This window comes from Pseudopipra pipra, chromosome 9 (assembly GCF_036250125.1).
Source record: "Pseudopipra pipra isolate bDixPip1 chromosome 9, bDixPip1.hap1, whole genome shotgun sequence".
Classification (NCBI taxonomy): Eukaryota; Metazoa; Chordata; class Aves; order Passeriformes; family Pipridae; genus Pseudopipra; species Pseudopipra pipra.
The window spans coordinates 14,903,858-14,929,100 of record NC_087557.1 but is presented as its reverse complement, the minus strand read 5'-3'; the positions used below and the strand labels follow the sequence as shown (position 1 = coordinate 14,929,100).

General features: G+C 38.5%; 1 protein-coding gene and 2 long non-coding RNA genes across 15 annotated transcripts in view; 1 reads left to right on the top strand and 2 right to left on the bottom strand.

The window, feature by feature from the left end:
- The window catches only part of BRDT (bromodomain testis associated), a 50,940-nt gene that overhangs the window by 7,454 nt on the left and 18,243 nt on the right, over window positions 1-25,243 (top strand). For 3 of the 11 annotated variants that reach the window (XM_064664743.1, XM_064664732.1, XM_064664741.1), the window contains exons 3-5: window positions 8,096-8,140; window positions 22,411-22,652; window positions 24,800-24,937. In XM_064664743.1, coding sequence (XP_064520813.1) covers window positions 22,461-22,652; window positions 24,800-24,937 — 330 coding nt within the window. In that variant the 5' untranslated portion in view covers window positions 8,096-8,140; window positions 22,411-22,460. Of the gene's footprint in view, window positions 1-8,095; window positions 8,146-19,480; window positions 19,520-22,410; window positions 22,653-24,799; window positions 24,938-25,243 lie in introns of all 11 variants that reach the window. The other 8 variants (XM_064664736.1, XM_064664737.1, XM_064664733.1 and 5 more) reach the window with 8 other exon arrangements.
- On the bottom strand, window positions 7,203-22,654 carry LOC135418910 (uncharacterized). The gene is made up of 8 exons (XR_010432732.1): window positions 22,567-22,654; window positions 21,857-22,008; window positions 21,324-21,497; window positions 18,331-18,449; window positions 10,360-10,504; window positions 8,814-8,925; window positions 8,079-8,130; window positions 7,203-7,836 (listed from the first exon to the last, which is right to left on the bottom strand). It is a non-coding gene; the product is annotated as an uncharacterized LOC135418910 (long non-coding RNA).
- The window catches only part of LOC135418911 (uncharacterized), a 44,369-nt gene continuing 41,980 nt past the window's right edge, over window positions 22,855-25,243 (bottom strand). The window contains exon 4 of one of the 3 annotated variants that reach the window (XR_010432735.1): window positions 22,855-23,184. This is a non-coding gene — a long non-coding RNA (uncharacterized LOC135418911). The remainder of the gene's footprint in view (window positions 23,185-25,243) is intronic. The other 2 variants (XR_010432734.1, XR_010432733.1) reach the window with 2 other exon arrangements.

The following is a 25,243-nucleotide window of genomic DNA, read 5'->3' as shown; positions in this document are numbered from 1 at the left end:
AAGGACTGGAAGTTTCATTTGCCCCAAAATCTTTTTTTTTTTTTTCTTGGAGGTCTTTACAGGCTGGCATGGTACATGCCCACCAACAGCAATATAGATCTGCAGAAGGTCTCAAAGTTGAAGAATTCATACTTTTCTGAACCAGTCAAAATGTACCTAAAAAATTTCAACTTCTATAGGTTGTAAGAGACCAAAAGTACGAAGAAAGTAACATTATATACTTAAATCATCTTTTTGATACTTCATCTGTTCAATTCAATTGCTCTTGGGGGGGGAAAGAAAAGAAAGAAACCCACAAATCATTTCTACATGACATGCTCTTTTTAAAACGTGGAAGGAAAATATTTGCCTGCCCTAGAAAATATACTGATGCATACCAGTACACCAGAGAAATAGGAAAATCTATAAACCAGAGAGCTCTTTCTTACCTCCCAGATAAAGAAAACACATATTGCCTGGATATCTATATATTTAGATGTCAAGATATTTTGATATCAAGAGGCAATGGAAGCAGAATAGTTAACTACATTGAAAACTGCTCCTAATGTGTGAGCCACAAAACTATCACTATGAGGGTGAGAAAGGCCTCGTGCTAAAGAACATTGGCTGGCCTCCATCTGTCTCATCCTGTTTCTCCCATGAAGTAGACCAACCACTTTGTTAATGAACAGTAATTAATTCCAGAAGGAATAGGGGATACAAGAACAGATTCCCATAATCATGCTTTTTAAAAAGCAAGACATATTAATTATCAGTATCTCTCTATTAACAACTACCCAGGTACAATAGGAAGGGGTACACAGAACGAAACTGTATTTGTTGAGGGTCTGATGTCTACACTAGACACACTTTATGGGAAGTTATTTCCAGCCAATTCCTGTGTGGACTGCACATCCATTAGTTTTTGGAGCATGTTAGGTCCTGCATCACAATTTAACTTCACTCAGGAGGAATCCCATTTGTGTACTCTGACACTGCAAACTTGAGAACCAAAAAATGTGGGAATGACCAGGAGGTTCATTTCCAAAGCCTGCTCCTGATCCAGCTGACATAGGCATATCCCAAATACCTCCCACAATACAATTTTGCTCTCACTGCTCTTCAGGGACACACGTGGGCAAGAGAAACTTACCCAGCAGATACTACAGGGCACTGGCAACACTGACATTTGCTGCCTGTCAATAGATGCATCTGATACCATACTAAGGATGTTCCCACTCAAAGGGAATGCAAGTTCACAAAACATTTTTAGGTCTCTGCTTCTAAGTGTTGAAATCCATGCCAATGCAGAGAAACAACTTTTATGTACTGCTGTGCCCTTCTTCATTCCTATTTTGACTCCACGTTGTATCCAGGATTTGCACTGGCCCTCTGCTAGGGAGAACTTCACTAACTGTCCATGAAAGGACTGTAGAATCCTTCTCCCCAGCCCTCTTTCTCCTCTCAAACTGAACACAAATCCCTCTTCCATTATGCTTGGAACCTTGTCTAGCCATTCATGTATGTGAGGCTGATATACCAGAGGAGATACTGTCTTCTGTTGTCCTTTATTTCTTAAACGTTTTTACTTCTTCAAGGTAAAAACATTCAACCACAGTTCTATTTCATTGTATGGGATGGAGTTCAGATCCCTGAAGAGAAAACAGCTGAATTCCTTGGGTCCCAAGTTTCAATGTTAGAAATACGAAAGTTAACAAATTCTCTTTAGACCAGAAGGGATTAAGAATGTAATTTCTTAATAGCTGCATAATATATCCCACATACATTCCTGATAAAACAGACATATTTAGCACAGGTTGAGAACACTTTTTTTTTAAACCAAAATCTGGAGTGATTTCTCAAATGCAAGGTACTTTCTTTTACCTTTTATCTAAAAAGTGTGATGGCAACAAATTAAACCATCCATCCAGCAGAAAGGTAAAGTTAGCCTTTGCACACCTGTTAGGCAAAGTTAGCAAAAGATAGATAAAGCCTATGACTGGGCTGCTGTCTTTTCTAATTCCAAGACATGCAGTTAGTGTTTGATTCCTAACCTAAACAGTATTTGTTGAATTTCTGTAGGTAAAAAAGAGGCCAAACCAACATATTAAGCAATATAAGTTGAATTTTCTTGTTCTGCTTGTAATTTTTGAAATGCAGGCTTGTTGTACTACTCAAAACTTAGACCTTGGTAACCATCAACATTTTATTACAACGCCTATATGTACATTTTTTACTGTAACCATATACATCTCTCAGAGGGGCATAAGCTGGGGACCACTCTTAGCTCATACTTGTTTCCCCATGCAGCCACACATGTGGTGAACAGCTGTAGAAGTTGTAAAATTGTCTTTGCACATGCTGTTGAATTTAATATGCATACACATTATGTATGAAGCAAGTCCTACAGCAAAATAACGTACTGAATATTTCTTTTTACTAATTTTTGTAAATATTTGGCTTTATTTAAATAAAGACAAATGTTTCCTTCTTAGATTCTTTCAATAAAATAATAGCACTTAATTATTCAGAATTGCAGGTTTACCAGTTCTTACCACAAGCAAGCCTTTTAACCACATCCGTTATGGCAAAGAATCAAATGCTGTCAAAAGTGAATCTGCAAAGCAACTGTTACTATGGTATTGTGACCAGCTCCACTGCAATAAAATACAGAAATGAAAATGTAAATTGTTACTTATATATACATTTTGCTCCAGGGTGCTATAAGCAAAAATGAAAACAGCTGACACTGAGTCACCCTTCTAGATAATAAATATTGCTAATATGAATCTGATGTGTTGAAGGGTGGGAGGAAGCTCCAGAGACTAACACTCCCCTCGTTAATATTCTACCACCAAATTGAAGGAAAGGTGGAGTGGTTTCCCCATCTCTGGTGAGAGCTAAATCAATCCCCATGGAGATATCTTATCTGCAAGGCTCATGAAAAATATCTGACAAGTAAATGGTTAGCATTTGGAATGGACCACACCGTGTGAAGTAACAGTTATTTCATAAGAGATTTCCCATGGTATATATTCCCAAACCCAACCACGAGGCCTTCACTCCCACACCCACCACATGATATTATTTGAACGCTGTGCTCTACTATTAATATGCTCAGGGCAATTTTAAGCAGCAAAATACATACAGCCAAGCACACTAAAAGGATTGCTTATGTCTTGCTTATTATTAAAAAAAAAGAAAACAGATCTATTTAAATGAGGAACACCTCCCTCTGCTCCCATCTTCCATCTGCCAACAAATACAGATATTGCACATGAGGCTTATCACATAATAGAAAGGAAAGCATTATACAAGCCCACTGTTAATTTAGCTATGTAAATAAGAGCAATCTTTTTTTAAATTTGCTCCTTTTTCTGTTTTCTTAGTCTTTGTAACATGTTCAAAAGAATAAGGATTATTTTGAAAACTTTCAAAACTATTTATAATTTTTATTATATTTTGATCAACTATATACTGTAGAAACACGCTCTCACCAATGTTAAAGTTAGCATGTATGAAAACAAGCAATTGCCCATACAAACTGTCTGCAAGTCTTTTACACTTATCTACTACATGTCTTCTGCATACACTAAAACTGGTCAGATTAAACTTAAACATTTTTCTTGCCAATTTATTAAAAAAATAGCCAAAAATTGCTTGAATCTGATTTATGGATCTGACAAAAGAACTCACAAAACTTTACAGCTAATTTAAGAAATTTTACAAACATTTTTTATTATAATATCTAATTACAGTGCCTACCTGTGCCAGTGAAGTTTTTAGGGAACTATATCCATAGTGCACATATTCATCAAGCCCCAGTTCAACCTGATGCCAATCAATTAATAAGTTTTTCTCAGAATAAATGAAATTGCTTGAGTGTCTAAGTTGTGTTGCCTAAAGCTGTAATGAGGCCATTTGCCTGGAGAAATGCAAGTTGGAACCCCTCACTGTTTCTGTTTGCACGAGTTCAGATCTCCTAGTGGTACTAGCAAACAAATACTAGCCAAAGGCCAAGACTCAAACAAAGATAAGACTCAAGCCAGAATAAGCAAAGCAAAAATGCATACTATATTGTAGGATGCTGCCTTTTCTTCCTTGTGGGATACTGCATTACTCAGCCAAGGCCTCAGTCCTGATAGCTCTACTTATTGGGAAATTCACTTCAGATTAAAGAGCCTGTGAATTTTAGCAGGCAGACATATGTTCACCAGACAATTTGCTCTACCAAAATTTAATTTTTTTTTCTGTTATCACAGTAATTGTCATGTAGTTAAGCCATTGCTGATACATAGGAGAAAGATCAGACTTCTACCATAAGGATTATCAACGTAGCTACTGTCAGAGATACCAGAACCAGTTTCTTCAAACATACAGGGAATGACATTTTTTCCAACAGAGATCTGGGAGAAGGGGAGGAGGGAAGAGTTGGAGAGATCCTTCAAACAGGAATGTAACTTCCAATAATGACTTACAGATGTCCGAATAATGTTCTAAGATCTTCTTATTAGTCCAAAGCTATTATTTGTAACATATGCAGAATGAAAGCCCCTTGCATAAGGCTGTAAAGAAACTTCTTGACTGAACTAGTTGTGGCTCAGCCAACTTCAGCCCTGGGGGCAGGGAGGTGCAAAGGGGGTAAAAGAGGCCTCATTTTGTACTATCACGCTCAAGTTTTCTTACAATTTTGCCATTACTTTAGAGATGGGACATCTTTACTGTATAGGTTCCAAATCACCACACAAAACTATCGGAAATGCCTGTGATAAAGCAAGTAAAACCACACCCAGCATTATAGGAGAGAGATTTGAAATCAGACATGCAAGAGTAATGAGAAAAGATGAGAGTTTTCACTTAGAATATATGAAATTCGCTGCCAAAAAGAGAAAGAAAAAGCATCCAAGTTGGGCATCTCATATATACTGAGGAGAATTTATGTTTAAGTGTATCCAGCTTTCACAGTAAATAGCAAAGCATATAATCAATCATATTCCAGCAGTAAATATTAATATCAAATGCTGAATACCTCATTTACTCCAAAGCACTTCCAAGGTTTCGATTTCAGATAGTATCACCCAAAGCAGCTGTTTAGTAAAAATTATTTGTATAAATTAAAATCAACATTTGATCTTCATGCTGGTTCTTAATTATCAGACAAAACTCTTAACAGTGTGTCTGATGTAAAGTAGGGGCACACTGGAGGTGATGTGTTTCCTTTACAGATGAAAAGAAATTGTTTACAGTGTCTGTCACCATATGTACGTCAGGATCAGAGACAATTTGGTTGCATCAGTTAGATTTTCATTAGAATGCCAATCAGCATTTTTTACCAGCTAAGACACTAGAGTGTGCGTGGAAGCATCAACTGTGTCTGGCACCAAGGTTTGCTGGAAGGGGAGCAAATCAGGAAAGAAGAGCACACGGGGAGTCTTACAGACCCTATGGTGGAGGTTGGCAGAAGGTGCCTATTACACTCCCTTTCCCCTGTCCTAAGCAGTCAGAGGTGTACCTGGCAGTGCCCTGCCTCTGTGGAGGGGCACAGGCTTCCTGGCAGGAGTGGGAGCTCCAGCTCCTTACCAGCTATGTGGGAGCCAGCAGAGCCAGTGCACCTGATGTACGAGCTACATGGATGTCCCTAACATTCAAGTAGCAGTTTTTAACCCTTAGTGCTAAAAGCTAGTGCAACATAGGAGGTTGATCTGGACTTTTCTTACATCATACAACCTAGGAAACACATGCAGATTCCCCCTAAAACTGGTAGGTGTCAGGGCACCACATTGTACATCACGGGGGAATTACTGCCATCGGAGTGCAGGCGTACCATTGCTGTGCTGGATCAGCTGGGGCAGAGCTTTGTCCTTGGCCACAGCTGCTTCATAAAAATTCAGAGTGTTTTGCAAGAGGTAGTTGGGTTACACCTGTTTCAGGTAGAGATAATTCTAGCCCCTGTGAGTCAGTAGCATAAGTATTTATCTCTTCTCTAATATACTTAATTATTTACTTAACAGTATGTCAAACCTGAGTAAGCCTTGGTTTTAGCTTTGTTTTGTTGGATTTTTTTCCATTGTCTGTTCTTTTTCTAGATCCCAGTAAACTCTAGATACCAAACAGTATCCTCAAATAATGATTTCCCCAAGGAGAATATGCATTGCATGAAAAAACTTCCTTTCAATTTTGCAGGCAAAACATTTCAGTTTCATGACTAACTTACTCACTGTGGTTCATAAAATAAGGTGAATAGCCATTCCTGCTTTAACTTATCAACATTTGCTATTACTGTTTAAAACATTAGATGTGTCATGGCACAGCTTATTTATCTAAGTTATGTAATTATCTTAATTGGAGTTTTTTGCCTCTGTCATTTCGAAAGCTTTTGTGTGTTTTTATCACTTCTTTTGACCCAACTAATCTTAGTCTGATGTAATTTGGGGAGAGAAAAACATTTCAGCAGCAGGAGTCTTATCAACATCTGTGACAGATACTCTTGTCTCTTATGCTCCTGTTACATTCCCAGCACACGATGATGAGATGCAGGGGAAGCCCCTTGCATGAGTGGACACGGAATTGAGGATGCCTTGCAAGCAGCAGCACTGGGCTTTCTGTACTCATAGATGTCAAATAGACAAATAACAATATACCTATAATTTTACTTACAGGCAAAACATTTTGCCCAACAATAACAGAAGACAGTTTCTCTCTGTATTAACAAGAAGTAGCAATGCAGAAAAGTGAAATGTTTCTAGCATTGAGGTTAATCATTTTAGGACATGTCCAATAGCCCTTGTTGGAAACCTTGCACAAATGTGGACTGGAATTTGCCAAAATTCTTCATCATGAGGGAACACTGAAAGAACTGAAAACTATTTCAAATTAATGGAAAAATATATGGCACGTTAAAAGTTTTACAGAATATGTATTTAAAAGAACTTCAGCAACACAATTCAATTTAGGTTTCCCAAGAGCCTCAAAAAAAAGAAAGTATTGAATAGGCCTTTATTCATATTTCATGAGCTATCAGAATTATTTATGTTCCTACATAATTCTGCAGAAAGCTCCAGCTAACTGAGCACCACCTGAGAAATTTACATGTTCTGGGCAAAGTCATACAGACAAGACAAGATTGCTTCAGGTTGTAAAACATGCTTTGGTCCTTAGATCCTCACTACAGGACAATAATACCTGAACAAAAGCAGATTTTGCACAGAAAAACCAGTCTGAAATTCCTCTCAGTGTTTCATTTTTATTGGTAGCATGGCCGATGAGCAGGTGCTTATTCTGCAAGAACAAGCTGTCATACTCCTTGTATTTACAAACTGCTGCAGCTGTAATGAAGCTCATTCCCAGCTCTGTTCATCCCATCTATCAACACTTCACACTTCTCAAAATTTACCATTAATGCATGTACTACAAAGTGTTCATAGAATATCTTTAGTATCCTGTAAGACTCCACTTCAGCTCCTCAATCCATCTATTCAACTGCCTATAAATATATTTGTTCAGAATTATTATTGTAGTTTACAATTATGCAGCTTTAAAATTAATGAGATGCAATATGAAACAGTAAATCAGATTTTTCAGTTGTTCATATTTTCCTAGATCATAACTTTAATAGAGAGAAAGAGGGAACAAGATAGAATCCTCAATTACAGTTAGCAATACAAATACTTCCATTAAAAATAACAGTAATCACATAAACATTATACATATGGATCTGTACACGTGTATTTATTTTTCTTCATTCTAAGCAGAGCAATATTTCAGTTATGTTAGGATTATGCAAACAGAAAGGAAGAGTACTTGCCATACTACTGAAGTAACTGCTGTCTCTGTTCTGTGGCAGCCACAGAAAAATCTCTGTGAAAATGCAAACAAACAAAAAAATTCTATCTCCTTTCCAACAATTTGTAAATTATGTTGCAACTGCAACAAAATATGTTTTAAAAGACCAGTAATTAATTTATCATTCTACTATAAACCTATCTGCACTGTCAGCCTGAAATTTTAGCTTGATAGAGACTGATACTTTCATTTCTGATTAACTTCTTTTCTTTTAACATGTAATTCTAAAATAAACAGTTCTATATTACTAAACTGACCTTTGTTTCCATTTCAGTAGTCCCCCTATAAGAAGAAACAGAACAGCAGGACCTGACATAGTGTAAGGTATTTGGTTAATTAAAAAAGGTTTCATAAAGCAAGTTTTACCACATTAAATCTACTTGGAGGTTATTTCTTCTTTAGTGAAGAGCAAGATATAGTTCATAATTATTCATTTTTAATTTTTGATTAGTGAAGTCAAGAGCTGTAGTGCCTCATGAGAGCTGTAAGAAATCCTAGGTTTGATCCAGCTCTTATTAACTTTAACAAAAGCTCCAGGTTTCCCTTGATATCTCCATTGTTCTACAGGAAAACAGTGCTTTTCATTTCTTTTCTTCTACCTTTTCACAGATAATATATTTTTTGTAATGAAAGAAAAAAATGTTTTCTGCTTAATATAGGAATATATTCTCAGCCATTTTTTGAGATTATTGATTTTAATTATTAAGTTGATTAATTGAATAAATTAATTACTTGAATAAATACAGAGCACTCATACCTTCCACTGAATTACAGGGGCTTAGATCTATTTTAGGACTAAACCCTCAATACAACATTATTTTACAATACAGCTGTAATTTTATCTGCAGCACAAGAACCTATAGAAATAACTGAAAATACACAAAATATTTGGATGTATTTTTCCTCCAATATAGACATCATACACATTGTATTCATAATATTATGTACACAAAGTACAGTGGGATTTCTCCCCTGCATGCAGCAATTCTTACAAGTAGAGAATGCTAGAAGGTCACACTGTTAATGAGTCAAGTAATTTCTCTGCATTTGGAACATTCCAGTGCTGGATGGATACCACAGTGGATTTATGTTTGTAGCAATCACCTGGAAAAGGTATAGGAAGAAATGAAAATAAGTTGCACAGTTTTTGTTACTCAAAGGCAGAAAAGCTGTCCAGAACAATTTGTTCTTAATGGCTGTTTTAGCTCAAAAGAGGCCCTGAAGTGAAGAATAAACAAACTGTCACAGGAACAGAGAGTAAGTCTCTTAAGATCAGAGTTAAGGTTCATTGGTACAATTGCTCTAAGGCAAAACATTACCGCATCTTGGATTAATCTTGGCACGTAGATAAATATAAAGGTACAGCACTAATGCACATATGCTTTTTTTTGTAACCCTTGCACATGCAATACAGCCAAATGCATAGTGCAAAATATAGTGTCTTGTGAAAATGAAATGGGAATTCTAAACATGTTGAAACAGAGGTCTAGAAATTCAGAAACTAGATAATAATAAACAAAAGTTAGATAAACAGGCCCTGCTGTCAGTCTTGCACAAGTTGTATTACTCTTGTTTAAGCTAAAACAGACTCCAGCCAGCCATCTATCTCAAAAAAACAGTTTTCCCATCTACAACTTGCCTTCAGCTTTTTTCTCCCCCACAAAGCCTCAATATTTTTTTTATTTTTTTAAAAGATTATTTTAACATATTTTGACCCTCCCATGAAGAAAACCAGATATGCACAATGCAATTCCATGCTGGAGGGATTAGTCCTTCACATTTATTTAAGTATTAATATATCACTGGAAAATCCTTCAGTTTTACATTTGTTAAAAAAAAGGTTGTGCCAAAATCCTTTTCTCTTTCATCATTATTTGTTCTCCATCAGTAGCAGAGTCCTGAATGTAGCCACCCCTCTCTTGCTCCCAGAAACCTGCCTCTCCACACCCTCCCCTGCCCATTCCAGCTAAAGGCATTTCAGCTCTTGGAGATGGGTCAGAAGTATCAGCACTCAGGCTGAAGCCTCAAGCCAAGCAGTCTGTTCTCCTTTGCCACCTTCAAAGCTTCCCTTTAGGGGAGTAGGAGTTGCTCAGCTTCAGGCAGTGGCCAGGGACATGCAGGAATTCTGACAGTCCTCACTGCAAGAGTGGGCTGGCTGGAGTCTGGAGGACTTCTCACCTCCTCCAGTGTGAGGTTCCCCACTCCCTTTGCTACAAAACCTCAACTCCTGCAAAATTCACATAACGCCACACTGATATAGTAATAAACATTTCCCATGAGCAAAGGACTGTTCCTATTGCAGGAACAGAGCTGCATGTCCACTGCTTATCCTTCCTCTGTTATTTGCAAAACATAGCTGAGATAAGAGGATGAAGGAGGAAAAGCCATTCTTCTGACAGCAAGCATCTGCATCCCAGTGCAGCATTGCGTTATCCTTCCTCCTCCCTAGTAAATAATGCTGCCCAGCATTACCTATTAGAGCAAGGCTGTGGGATTTCTGGACTGGGCAAACTCCTGAGGACTGGGCTGGTCACTTACTAAGCCTCTCCATTTGCTGATACACTGCTCCCTTCACAGGCTCCTTGGCATAGAGAGGTGGAATATTCCCACTGGCCTCAAATATTAGTTCTTTTTTCCATTATGGTGTTTTAGCAACTGTTGTACTCTCCAGGACTTCTCTGGCCTGAAACAAAGTTAGAATCAGCACTGGTAATAGAGGATCTCCCTGGCCAAGGTCTAAGATTATTAAACTGTCCTTAACATGATGTGCTCGTAGACACTAATAGCAAAAGCTGCTGCTGACATGCACAGAGGGAGGAGTGTTTAGCAATGGAGGAAAGTCAAGCAGGCCTTAGGTGAGTTTTCCACAGAAGTGGATGCAGAATGCATACGTAGAAATAGCAGGACAAGTTCCTTGCAGAAGGATAGAGGCTTAGCAGAGGAGTCAGTCACCAGTCTTGGGCCAAGAGCTTGTGTACGTAGTTTCATAGCAGCTTCTCTACCAGCTTCAGTACCAGTGGCACTGCTCTCAAGCACCAGCATCCACACTCTCAGCTTCAAGCCACCTCAACAAGCAGTTACAGGAACTGCTTATGTCTGGGAATGGCAAAGAAGTGGAAGAGTTCTTCAGAGAGCCACTATCAATGGGACTGACCTTCATTAATCTAATTATTAGTGGCTCATATAATTTCACTATAGCTATTTTAGATGTTTTGAGCACATATACATACAGATCCTTTTAACTGACATTGCATGTGAATTATTTTCTCTGTATATGAACAATTAGTTAGGGTTAAAATGGTTTGGCTTTAATTGAATAGTTTATGACTTGGTTTGTGTTTAAAATACATTACTGTATGGGTTCTGCACATGCAGAAGAGCCAAGGAACAGATTACTAATCTTTAAAAAACTTGCAAAATTTCACAATCACCTAAAAGCTAAAGCCATATTAAGCCTGTAAAACATATGGTCACTTAACACTTAAAAATCTCACTAAAAAAAAATCTCACTAAACCTATAAACCCATAAAGCCTGTGACAAATTAACTGATGGTTGTATGGTAAAATATAATTTAAAATTTATTAAAATTGTTCAAACCATTATAGCTCCGCTCAAAAACTCACTTCCTATTTCACTTCAATGTAGGTATGCAGGGTATATCTTAATTCCCACCTTTCTAGAGCCAGACCCAGGAACAACGGGATTTTCTGGTTGCCCATATCAGCTCCCTAAACAAGCAGGCTCCTGAAAACACCCCATATGAAAATATCTCTGGGTTGACAGTGCAGAATTGGTTAGCTCAATCTAATTGGGGGCCCTGGATTTTTGTTACCAGTATCAACCTTCACCCAGTTCAACAAAATCACCCTCTTGCCACTGTCAAACATTTACAGCCAGTTCCACTGTGCCTGGCCCTCTGATGTTAAAGTAGTTCCATTTGTTGAAAAATGGCAAGAGTGAGGAATCTCCCTCCCAAAAAAAGTAATGACATGTAAGCAGCAAGGTCATTAGAAACGAATTTTTTAAACAAACAGTCCTAAAGACTCTGGAAGTGTGCAACTTGACTTTTCTGAATTTATTATATTGGCATCCACAACTGTTCATTGAGCTAGGCCGCAGACTGCAAAAATAAGGAATAACATTTTCTTGGAATTGATGTCTCCATTTTTTATTTTTAGATACCAAGTGGGAGCAGGTATGCCATCTACACAACACATATCAGTTCAAAAAGCCCAATCTCTGAAAATAATTTAGAAACTTTTACCTTCATGAATTTTGAGGACACACATCATTAATCACTTAACAGACTCCATGGTCCTAGTACAAAGAACTGAACTGCCAAGACAAGTTTAATTTTAATTCATACTTGTATTTTTAAACTTAAATTTGTAATCTACAGAAGATAAATCAGCCTGTGATAGCCACCCACCAGCAGGTTAGTGTCAGGGAGCAGGAGCTGGCTGCTCCACCAGGCAGGGTAAACACGGAGCCGATGTAGCCTCACCTGCACAGTACCCACCCCAAAGCCCCCAAGCAAGGTGAGCAGAGCAGGTCTAACAGCAGCAGCCAGGGTCAGCTGATAGTCCAGTGATTGTCAGACAAGTTTGTGGTGATCAAGCAGGTCCTAGGTCAAGCCAGGAAGCCAGCTAGCAGGGGTATGGCCAGGCAAGGGCATAAGTACTACATAGCTCAGGGAAGGGCATGGACCTGAGACAAAAGAGGGGGATCCTAAGGATGGCCCTCACAGCCCTGTCTCACACTGCTCTTTCCCCAGCAGTCTCATCCAAGGCTACACAGCTGCCCTGTGTCAGGGCAGGACCCAAACCACTCCCAGGAGAGGAGAAAGGACTGCCCAGCCTGTTGGTGCACTCAGGGTTCTGACAGCTGGGGAAGCTCCTTATTCAGCCCCATGGTGTATTTCCTGGATTCCCCACTGTTGGTTGTCCCAGATGTGTACAACAACATGGTTTCAGCCCATCCCAAATGTGATAGTTCCAGTGTGTAGGAACAGTGCCATGTTACCATAAAGACCAAAGTTTTGGGTCTCAAGATGCAACATATACAAACTAAGAATAGTCCTAAGAAAAAAAAAAAGAAAAAGTAAAAAAAATCCCAACAGTAAGCATATCCCTCCCTCACATTGTCTCACAGGGATAACCAGTTCACTGGGGCAGAGACTCCTCTGAATGCCCCAGTAGTTCTGTTTCTGGCAGCATAGAGGTTGCTGCAAATAACTACCACCTTCTGCAACACAGTGGTTCCTTTGCCCTGGCTTCTCAGTATGGCAACTTTGAATCAGAATCTGATCGTGAAAAATCTTTCCTTAAAGGTTAATAACTAACAGACCGTCTTTCCTTTTTCAATCACACTGTATTTAAGCTGTACAAATGTCACCAAGTGTGCAAATGTCACACTGGTCACACTGAATGTGTGAATACTGACATCATGCTTTCTGATGTTCTCAGCAAGCAATCTGATATTAAAAGTCAAGGCCAAAGTCACAGAACCACTAATTCTTATTACCAAAACGAGCAGAATAAACTTTCACTAGTTCTGAGCTGACATCTACTGGCAGAAGGTTGCAATAGAGTAGGACACTGGACACAATCAGGAAACACATAGGAAGGTATTTTGTTAAGGATCTCCAACTGGTACCTGGTGAATGATCTGAGATTGGAAAGCTCATAAAAGTACAAATTTATGCAATTCTGCTGTAAGGGTATAATCTCTCACAGAGAGATCAGGCACGTAGCTAGGGGATCTAACTCCTCAATCATCACCTCAAGTTTTGCATTTCAAGCATAACTTTGAGCCAATTTTATTCATGCAAGCAATTGTGCTTAAATTCATTTTAATCAGATCTGCTTTGGGTTAGCTTAAATCATGAAGAGTATGAATACATAACAGCTTGCAACTGTGTTAGAGCAGTTCAAGAAGTTCTTAGGTTTCAGCTGAGGCACAGTAATTAATAACATGTACATACTCCCAGCCAGCTGTAATGTAGAGCCAACTCAGTTTGCACAAAGCCACCACTGAAGATGGTTTAAAAATTCAAATTATGCTGAAATGAACTAGTACTAAATCAGAAATACATTATTTTCTCAGGGACTCAAACAACTGTTAGAACCTTACTTCAACAAAATCAATTCAATAAGGCTGTGGATGCATCTTTTCCACCTTCAGTTTCTTCCACAGCACAAGGAAGGGATTGACAGCGTGGGGAGCATCCAAACCTTTCAATACACATCCAAGTGCCACTCAGATTCTATGGATTCAATCATATGATGGCAGCACAGCCACACCATAACTGCAGTTGAAAATTACTGCCATAGATTCTGTTCAAACTACTATAAATCATGTGATTTAACATATTTTATATAATGGAAATTAAATCCCTAATTTATGGCTAAATATACATAGCATTTTATTATGTACTAATGCTTTAGGCAAACATTAGAGGACCTCCTAGAAGAGAACAGGTAATTTCCTGGCATATGCAAAGAGGGCATCTCATGAAGGAAAATAAAAAGGTGAAATTCAGACTTAATACACTGTTTTGTTTCTATTCTTTTCATCCTAGTTGGTTCTAATAACCACAAATTTAGTGCTGATACTGAGTATCAACATCCTGGGGAGTACAAAAATATACTGAACAAGCCAGTCATTTTCGCTTGGCAAGCTATTTAAATCTTTGGTTGTGAAAAGCACATTGAGCATTTCATTCTGCTAATTTTACACATGATGAAAAGAGACTCCTTTTCCACATCATAGGAGTCCATAATTTTTTTGCTATTCTCTCTATATGGCCAAAGGTCACGGGATGGGACAAAGAACCGATGTACACTTGAACCCTTCAGAATAATGCATTAAAGTTCTATGTAGAGAAGCCTAGTGACTGAGGCCTTCTTTTCCTGCTCAGAATGAGAGCTTCACAGGACACCTCCCCTTCAGCAGAGCAGCCCCCCACATCCAAATCCAGATGTGATCTCTGAAAGCACAGCAGCAAGCTGGCCATCAAAAATTAAGGCCTGACCAGACAGAAATTATTTTGAGGAGCTATTTAATAAGGGAATATGGATAAAGAAAAAACTTAAAAGATCCGAGGAGAAAGCAGATGTCCCTGAGCAATCCAATGAACAGTAAGGCCAGGCAGGAGCAAAGCAGCTAGAGGGACGTGTTTGCTTCAGGTGAGAAGCTGAATTGTCAGAAGGGAGAGCAAGGCAGAGGAAGCTGCTTATCCACAGGCTGGCAGAGGCCAGGAGAGCCACAGCAGGGGTAGAGGGAGCATCGCACTGGCTGAATGTCAGAAATAATTGACTCAAATGTAATGAAAGAGTTTAGAAATTAATTTTCAGGGAGAGAAATAGGTAGTTGCCAGCTCCATCAGCTGATGATGTAGTATGTTCCCAGTCAGGGATCATTCTGCAATAGTCCCTCAGTTGGACACTAGCTGAAGGCTGAGTTAATGAGGTGTGAGATTTCTCTAGCAAGTGAAACCAATCTAGTGGGTGAGAAAGCAAGCTGGAATGGTGCAGCTTTCTGGGATGCATGAATTTTTTCACAGTCATTTCCTGTATGTACCAAAGACCGGCCTTTACGACTTTTACGGGTACTCTGCCATAGAGTCTCAGATGAATAAAGTTATAAATACCTGGGAAAATGATACAATGAGTTAAACAAAGAGCATAGGGAAATGACACTTTGAGGTCATTTACCTGGATGAAAACCTAAAGCAAATCTGTTGAAGTCAGTAGGGTTATTCCAAATTTACAGTGCTATCTGAGAGCCAAATCTGGCCTATTAAAGCAGTAGTCATCAACTTCAGTTTCTGTGTCTTACTGTGATATAAAGCCGACTCCTGTAATCACGTTTTGAGCTTCAGTTCCCGTTACTTTGTTTCCAGTGGTTTTTGAAGTATTTGTTACCTGCATAGTCAAGGGTCCTATGGTGGTCTAGTGGTTAGAGTGCAGGACTCACACCGCTGCGACCCAGGTTCAATTCCCGGCCCCCCGGGCAGCTGGAGCTCGTCAGCCTTGTATGGCAATCCAGCTACGTCCTGGGGACCTCACTGCCACTGTCCAAGCTTTGCTCAGCCCCGGCAGATGAACCTCAGGATTAAAGGGTGGGCTCAGTTCAGCGCACGCTGTGTCTCACCTAAAAAATCCACTGCGCAGGCTCGAAGGGTTTATGACCTTTCCCAAATCTTCGCTTGCGAAGACTGGCCATTATTATTATTATATTATTATTATTATTATTAGTTAAGGGTCCTATCACACAGCATTCACTGGGCAAAGCAGTGCTTTAAAGGCTCCCAGGGAGAAGAAAATTAACATGCTGGAAATACTTTTGGGAAATATCATTCAACTTCTATAAATTAAAATAAATCGTTTGTGTTTCACGTGTTGTGAGGCTGATGCAGCGGTGTCAAAGCAACAGCCAAACCCACAAAGTAAGCATATATCAATGTGAACTATTAACATATCACATCAAATTGCACTACTATCTAGGATAGTACACTCCATACATGATTAAACCTACAAAGTGCTAAAAGGCAAATGCAGAGCAAGGGAGAAGACAAAAAGTGTCAGGAATTTGATGGTCTTGCTTCACTTATCCCCATTTCTCCCTAAGATCTGATTTGCAGAATACAGTCCATACAATTCTGCAAAGCATTTGCCTTTGTTCAGTGTTCTGTTCCAAACACAGAGAAGACAATATTGCTGAAATGCAGCACTAAGTGCAACAGCACCTTGAGAGTTGTTTTTAAACTAATAAGAGAAAGTAAACACTGGTTAGCTCATGTCCCGTGTCATGAAATCCTATTCAGAACAGATGCAGGTGACACAGTGCAGAGAACTGCTATGGGAATGACTGCAACAGCACTCTCACCAGTTCACTGTCTCCAGGGAATTATCCAAACATTTTTGAAAAAGTACAACAGGTATGAAAATCCAGCTATCCTTACGACATAGCTTAAACATTTTACAAGCGATGTAGGACATAGGAGATTAAAGTCAGTGAGGTCCTTCCAGTCAGTTTAAAAAAAAACAACAAATCCCTCCTTGTCAGCTCAAATTAGGTGCTTTTTTAGAATACTAGTTTTTAATTGCTGAACCTCAGCTGTCAACACTGACCCAGTCTGTAATTGGCAGTGTTTATCAGCACTAGCCGATTTTTATACAGATGTTTATAATCAGGAAGAGTTCATCATGATTCAGGGATAAATGGCTATCTGTAAGTAAAATTTTCACCAGAAAGTATAAAACTTGCAAACCTCAGCTAACAAGATCCATGGCAAGGGATAAACATGCCCTGTAGGAAGATAAAAATTTAAAGATGAAAAGAAATAGATACTTCATTATTTCACATCTTCTGAGCAAGCATTTAAAAATTTACCTTCTACCCACGGGACCTTCAAATGCCTTTGTTCAGTAGATCAAATCCCACTCAGATTTTCTGCCTTAGCAGACATTTAAGAATGATCAGTGATACTTGCTTTCACATTCCAAACAGATGAATCATTTAAAATATAATAATATAATCTATTTCCATGATATTCACCATATTAATGAAGTCTCAGGCTACTACCTTGGACATTGTCTTACAGTCTCCCAGATAGAAGCGATTAAAACTCTTTACAGAATGAGGTGTCTTCAGAAAGATGCAGTCTAACCCACTGCAGGCAGAGAGAACTGTCAACAAGTCTGCACTGAAATACCACTCCATCTCAGCCATCCTATCAGACTTGTAAAAATTCATTTTCTGAAGCATGTCAGGAATGTCATTCTAATCTGTCATGTAAGTGGATGGCACTAGGACTGTCTTGGAAATAGCAGACACTGGATGAGGGCAAAAGCATAAAGGTGACCACCTCTTTCCACTATTTTATTGTTTTCTTCTCCTCTCTACCCAATCATCACCTTTGGGAGAATTGCCAAAAGTACTTTTGGCAGCTACCTGCCTACAGGCCACAGCCAGCCAGACTCAGACCACGTAGCAAGTGCTGCAACTGGGGAGCCAGCAATGAACACTGCAACATTTTTCAAAGTTGCCTTTTCCCACATAGTATTTAAATGAATCAAAAATTACTGTAGTACATTCTTTTTCAGCTTATTTTAATATCAGTTACACACAGGTAGTGATTTCATTAAAACTTGGTTTTCTAAGTATTTACAAACCAAACCAGTATAGTTTTCAAACACAGTGTTTCCCCATTCACAGCACAGCCCACCAGATCCAACTGACTTAAATTTTTACAAGACGTGAGCAGATTCAGAGGAGGATTAAGCAGTGACAGTCTGGAAGCTAAGAGCAGAAAGCAAAATAAGAAAGCAAACAAGTCTGCTCAATAGACAACAGCTTCTGTTTTCTTTTGCCACTACTGGCATTTTTGCTAGTGTCCTTCCCATCTCACTGTCCAATCCCATCAATAGTAACACAACTTCATACTCCTCAGTAACAATCTTCTAGTGAGGAGATCACTCTGTTCAGCAAACCCTGAGACTTACCTACAGAGAATTCCACTCCCCTTCCTTGCTTTTCTTTATTGAATGAGGTTTCTAGTACTTGTTCTGCTTCAAATATAGGAATTCCTTACATCCCAGTAAAAACATCCTCCTCCTATCACCTAGAAAGAATAAACTTTGTGTTACCTACTCACAGCTCAGTAGAGGTGCCAGAGGAAGCAGCAAACAAATGCTTCCCCCAACAACTTCATCTATATCCTAACAGATTGGGCTGCTTAAGTAATAATACATGCCAGATCTACCCTAGATATTTTAGATCCTATACAAGTACTTCATACTTTTGCCAGAAAAACAGAGTCATCCAAGTACAGTTGGTCCATTCATTCAGACACCTTGCTGAAAAAAAAAAAAAAAGAGAAAAGAAAAAAAGTATGCAGATAAATTACTTTCATGATAAGAATCCAAGCAAGTTCTGATCCTAAAGTGGGACATGCACCTGAATTAAATACAAATCTCGTTTTGCAGAGTTACCTTATTCTAAAGCATGCTGGGGATGAAGCTTTTAAGGTGTACTGAGATAAACAAAAGCTTAGTCAATAGCTAAAATTCAAAATAAGCTTGGTAAATTCCTTTGTAGTTTTACTGGTAACAAATGAAATTTATTAGGAAACAACCTGGCCCTCATTTTTACACTACAATGCATTTGTTAAATATATTTGGGGTTAATTTAAGTAATGAATCTGTATATGAAGGAAGGTATGAATACTAGCCAACTCTTAACCAGACATACTATTTATGTACTGCTCTTACAACATAGCACAGTATGACCCTGCATAATCAATAAAACATAAGCATTCCATTATGCTAAATTTAAGACTTTAAAATTAAGATAGGAAAATCAAACCAAATTTGATCTAAGTATACCAATTCCTCTTTTTTAATCCCTCCACCTCGTGTTATTAACTAATGAGTGAGCAGGTCTGGCAAAATAACCATCTGGTGTGTTTTAGCCCTTAACAGCTGTTCCTTTTTTATGTTGATAACTTCTCAATGAGGACCATTGATAGGGCAGGTTTTTGTCAGGGTTGCAGGTGTGTGGCTGTTATTGCTAGAGAATAAAATGAAGGTGTGATTAGGTTATAAAGACTTCTGTGTCTGTCTTCTAAAGCTCTGTTCTTCCTTCATCTTTCAGGTGGGGAGGAAGTGAGTTGTGGCTTTTCCTAAAACTAAGGTAAAAAAGATGACTGGTCTGCTCTGAGGGTGGAAGTTTAGTTTTGAATTGCTCAGGGGTGGCTGGTTATGGTAGTAGCTCTAAGTCAGTGATTTCTTAGCACCTAATATTTATACAGATTGTCTTTAAATATAAGGTTTGTTTGATGTACCTCAGGAGAGCTCATAAAAATAAGGAAATGCTGTTTTATGGATGTCTTTAAGGGGATAGCTGTCCTTCTGAGAGAAGAGATTGTGCTACTTGCAGTAAGAAGGCTGTACTCTGTCCTGGGTAGTTCTAATATATCAACCTATGGGAGGTTCCAAGATTATTTATGAAATTTCAGTGTGATTATTGACTATTACCGAAAAAAACCTGTTAAAAAGGCCTTGAAGAATCAAATGTTCTTTGGGTGTAGAGTTTGGTAGACTGTCTACCTTTGTTCTGTATGTGGTATGCTAATATTTTTCTGAGCTGCTGTTCTTGACCAGTATTTGATATATGCAGGTTCTATGCTGGTAGCTATAATGCTCAGCTAAAACAAAAGAAAATAGCTGCCTTTTCAGGAGGCTTGCTAATGCATGCTTTTGGAGAGCTATCAGTGAGAGCAAATAACCTTTTCTTAAAAAAAAAAAAAAAAAGGAAAGAAGTGTGATTCTCATAAGATATGATATCTTGCTAAAAGCCTTGACTTCTCTAGAAATGTAATTCATGTAAGCTATTTGCCTTTTATTCTTAAACTAAAAAGACACTTCTATCAGGTTAGCTAAAAACTTCAAACTAGGCCTTAAGGAAACACTCAAGACTTCTCTTTTAAGACTACTTGACCTTTGGGATCTGCTTCAGCAGCTCAAGGACACACAAAGCTAGGAAGGGGTGGTTTGAAAAAACATCAAACAACTTAGCTAGCTGGAATCTGATCACACTTTTGCTTTAGTGTGCAAACACAGGTTTTATTTTAAGATAGGGAGGAGTGTTATGTGACTAGGGAGAAGGGGAGATGGAGGGGGAGGTAGTAAAGGAGGGATTGACCAAAACACAAACTTTTATCTGTCCTTTAGAAGATGCAGTCTTAGCTCTCCTATTGGCATGGAAGTTGATTTCCACGACATAAGTTAAGGTTTTAAAAGCTGAGCATCTAGACTGTGTTATGTACAAAACTTCAGTTTCCTGGTTTCCTTGGGCACTCTTTGTGCTTTTTTTTCCTAGACTCTACTGTACTAATTTACAAAATTTTCATGAAATTAGATGTGTGTCTCCATCTGAATAAAAGACATGCAGAGCCTGAGGTGGTGTACTTAGTAATAGAAATTACATTTGCACTCATTCTTCATGTCAGGCAGGTGTTGCTATTTTCCAAGGTATGTGAACTCTAAATGTAAACAGAAGGCTGTTGCTTGCACAGAGGGAGAGCAATATGAATGCTTAACTGTGGTACTGCATCAACAGAAGGTGCCTGGTGAGTTTGTCACTGGCTTGTGCCAGGGGGCAAGCAGGGCTCTGCACTGACTGGAAGGACAAGGCCAATCAGGCTGTTCCCAGTACCCCATCTTAGCTGGGTTCCCTCTTATGGACATCTCCAGTGGAAGGTACAAATGAGTGGTCAAAGTATCAACTACCTTTGCAAAAGCAGTACTATGAAAAATAGCAATAGTTTTGATACCTGATTTATTGTGGACCTCAAAACAATCTGATCTTGTACTGCATTTATTACTGATGTAGTGTCCTATGTAGGTATGCTGGCTGGTAGTTCAGAACTGTTCCAGGTATTAACGACTCAGGTTTGATACATTTTCCTTATTCAAGAAGAAAAGAGAGCTTTTACCTTGATGGCAGTACTGTTCAAGGAAAGACATCTGCATTCTGTAAATGACTACAGTGAACTAAGTGTGGCCAGCAGGTCGGGGAAGTGATTCTGCCCCTCTGTTCCACTGTCAGAAAATCCCACCTAGAGTATTGCTTCCATCTCTAGGGTCCTCAGTGCAGGAATGACATAAACCTGTTGGAGCAAGTTCAGAGAAGAGTCATGAGATAATTAGAGAGAAGAAGGGCCTCTCCTATGAAGAAAGGCTAAGAAAATTCGTATTGTTCAGCCTGGAGAAGAGAAGGGAGACATTAGAGCCCCTTCCAGTACCTAAAGGGGCTACAGGAGAGCTGAGAGGGACTTTTTACACGGGCATGTAGTGATAGAACAGGGGGAATGGCTTTAAACTGAAAGGCAGTAGGTTTACATTGGGTATGACGAGGAAATGCTTCACTGCAAGGGTAATGAGGCACTGGAACAGGTTGCTCAGGGAAGCTGTGGATGTCCCATTCCTGAAAGTATTCAAGGCTAGGCTGGATGGGGCTTTGACCAACCTGGTCTATTGGAATGGGTCCCTGCCCATGGTAGAAGGGTTGGACTAGATGTTTAAAAAGTTCCTTCCAACCCAAACTGTTGTCCACACACATGGGGAGAAACTGGAATGTCTCTTTAGCTTCAGGGGCTGTTTGAAGTATGCTTTTGAATGCTGAAATAAAGAACAAATGAAAACATAAGATGTGTGATACGCAGTATCTGATGAGATGTTACAGTTTGTGTAAGATTGGGCCATAGATACTATTCTAGCAGTGTGCTGATAACAGTAGCTTTCTACTTTATAATGAACTTTTCTGAAACTCATTACATACTTCATAGCATGATGAAAAGCAGGCTATCAGTTTTTCTTAGCAGAAAGCTAGGATGTATTTCTAGATTCTAGGGGTGCAGTATATCCAAATATGTACTTTTGTAAAACACATGCCTTGCTTAGAACATGAAGGTATGCCTGTAGCTACAGTATTGACATTCTACAAACAGAAGGGAACATGTAAGCACCATTAAATCCAGATATTCTTCACTGAATACTTCTGTCTTTTTTTTTTCCCCTCAGGTGTGATGCATAATGATCTTTGAACAAGTGGATATACAAACTCACTAAAGATGTCTGTTCCAAGTCAACACCATTCCATTATAATTAACCCTCCTCCACCAGAATACATAAATAACAAAAGTAGTGGTTGTCAGACAAACCAGCTCCAGTACTTACGGAGGGTGGTCATGAAAGCCATGTGGAGACACAACTATTCCTGGCCATTTCACCAGCCTGTGGATGCAGCAGCGCTGAATCTTCCTGTAAGAACCATTTTGGAATAAGAGTATTAATAAGTAAAATATTTAGAGGACTTTTGAATTAATGTTAGTTGAAAACAGTTTTTTTTCTGATGCAACAGGTTATGGAAGACTACTTTTGCATTTGAACTGCTGTCTACAAGAAAACTGTTCTCTTTGTAGAGAAATGCTGCATTTTTTCTAATTTATGTTCTGTATTGAGGCTAGAAAAGGGATAATTTTGAAGGGATAATAATAATGCTTAGATAAGCCTCTTAGAGTTTCTGGATATTGGCATTATTTGTCTTGTTGTCTTCTGGTTTAGACATTTATTAGCACTGAATATGGTGAGTATTTTCTTTTGCCTTTAAGTTTTTTATTTTTAATATGAGGCAGCCTCAATGTCAAATACGTTATGATGGGAAAACAGATCTGACTGACCCTGAAGTAAATAGGCAAATCTGGATCCATTTTGATGCATAGAAGTCATTACACTTGCAGTATTTGTTAATTTCAAATCATCTTGCTCTGAAGTTTCTAGAAGAATTAAATGTCCCTGTAAAAATAGGGAAGAAAAGAAGAGATATGATTCTTATAATACCACAGTGCTAGACCATCTTCTAGGAAATAGTTATGATGGTAAATTCTTGTTCCGTGTTGCTGCATGGGTTTTATTTTTGTTAAAACTTAATTGTAATAAAGTGCATGTGTATAATGTCTTGTGATAAATTGTTTTAATTCAGGTATCTTTAGACTCCAGTTCTGGATGTTTTTCAATCAAATGAAAACATAGGTTATTGACACAATGGTATTTCAATGACCTGGAAGATACCACTCTTGGTAGATAAGTAGAAAGGTGTTAAATAAAACCATGATATGTTTCCTTTGATTGTTTTCTTTTTTCCTCTCCACTAGCTTAAGCATTCATATTTACTTCTCTTATGTTTCCAAGACTAATTGTACAAAATCATTTGTTCTGTTCAGAGCAGACAAAAGCCTGTATCTATGGCTGTTTTCTTGTGACAAACTCATTTGGTCACTTCGTACAAAAGCACAGTCAAAGTGACTATCTTCTTGTGTCTTTTCTTACCCTTTTTCCTTCTTGGAAGGAGCTGTCAGTTAAGGTTAATATTAAGGGTCATTCCATCAGAGCTGTAGCAACATTTGCAGCTGGCTTCAGACCAGTTCTGCCTCTCTGGATTTCTAAGGCAGCCTCTTGACTTCTAGGAGTATGTGTTAGTTCAACCATTGCACAATAGCAAGCAAATGTCTGGCTCCATGGCAAGGACAATAAAGGTATTTGCCCCATTTGCCTCTCTCCCCCAGATACTAGAATCTTTTAATGGTAGAATGGACAATAATTATTAGCTGCATTATTTAAAAATTTTCTTGGTGGTGTTTTGGTAAATTCAATAGTCTACACTATAATGTATTTAGCTTTTTTATTTCACTAACACAGATTGTTAGGACAGCTTTAGAACACTGTTGGAATAGTAGTAACTTCACACAAAGCGTATGTGAACTTAGTGGGGGTATTTCTGTTCCAGTTTCTTAAATGCACCATTAGGGAATTAGCCTCATGTTCTTACCCACAAGCTTTTAGCCATGCTACTAAAATAATCACAATAGTTTACATTCCAGCTGCTTTTCAGTCCTTGCCACATGTTCACTAGACTAACCCTGAGAGGAGAGCTAGTATAACCCAGGCAATAAAGTATTTGGACAGCAATTGTGAAAACTTGGCAGCTTTTTTGTTAGTGACTGAGACTTTGTCTCTGTCCAAGTTTGTCTTTGGCTTCTTTTTCCACTGTTCTGTAAACCAGAGTGCTACTTCAGGCAAATGGCTTTTAGATAACAAATGAGAAGTGTGTATACTTTTCATAAGTATTAGTACCAGGAGAGCTCTGGATTCTATTGAAATAAATATTCTTTGGGGCTTTCAATTGTGTATGTTATATGAAAGAACAAGGAGGAAATATAAGGTGAAGAGTTCCTGACCACTTTTTTGGTACCTATGGCTACAGGGGAAAGTTTTCTTTTACAAAAATATTGCTTCTAACATAATGCAGTTCTCCTCTCTTGCAATTCAACTTTCATAGCTAAATGTGTAAAAATCTTCATGTCCTAATATTAAGGTACCTGTTTGGTGACTTATTCTTTCAATACCACAGGATTATTACAGTATTATAAAGAAACCTATGGACTTAGGCACCATAAAAAAGCGTCTGGAACACAATTACTACACAAAAGCTGCAGAATGCATTGAAGACTTTAAAACTATGTTCTTGAATTGCTACATGTATAACAAGGTATGTGAAACACAGCCTCTTACCAGTAACTGATTCTATTGAACAATCCAAACAAGTCTAAAACAAGCAAATGGTTATTAGAACTTGCACTAAGTCAATGTCGGCATGATTTTTTTTTTAAACTATTTTCTCTGAAAGGAGAGGAGGCTTTTTTGCTAGGATTGACTGAAGGCATGTAAGTAAAGTCTCCCTTGCTGTTACAACAACTGAATGTTGTACAAGGATTACACCTCCAAAATCTCTGGGTTATGGCTGTGCAGCTCAATCTGCAAGTGCTGTGTAACTCCTGTACAAGTTGAACACTAG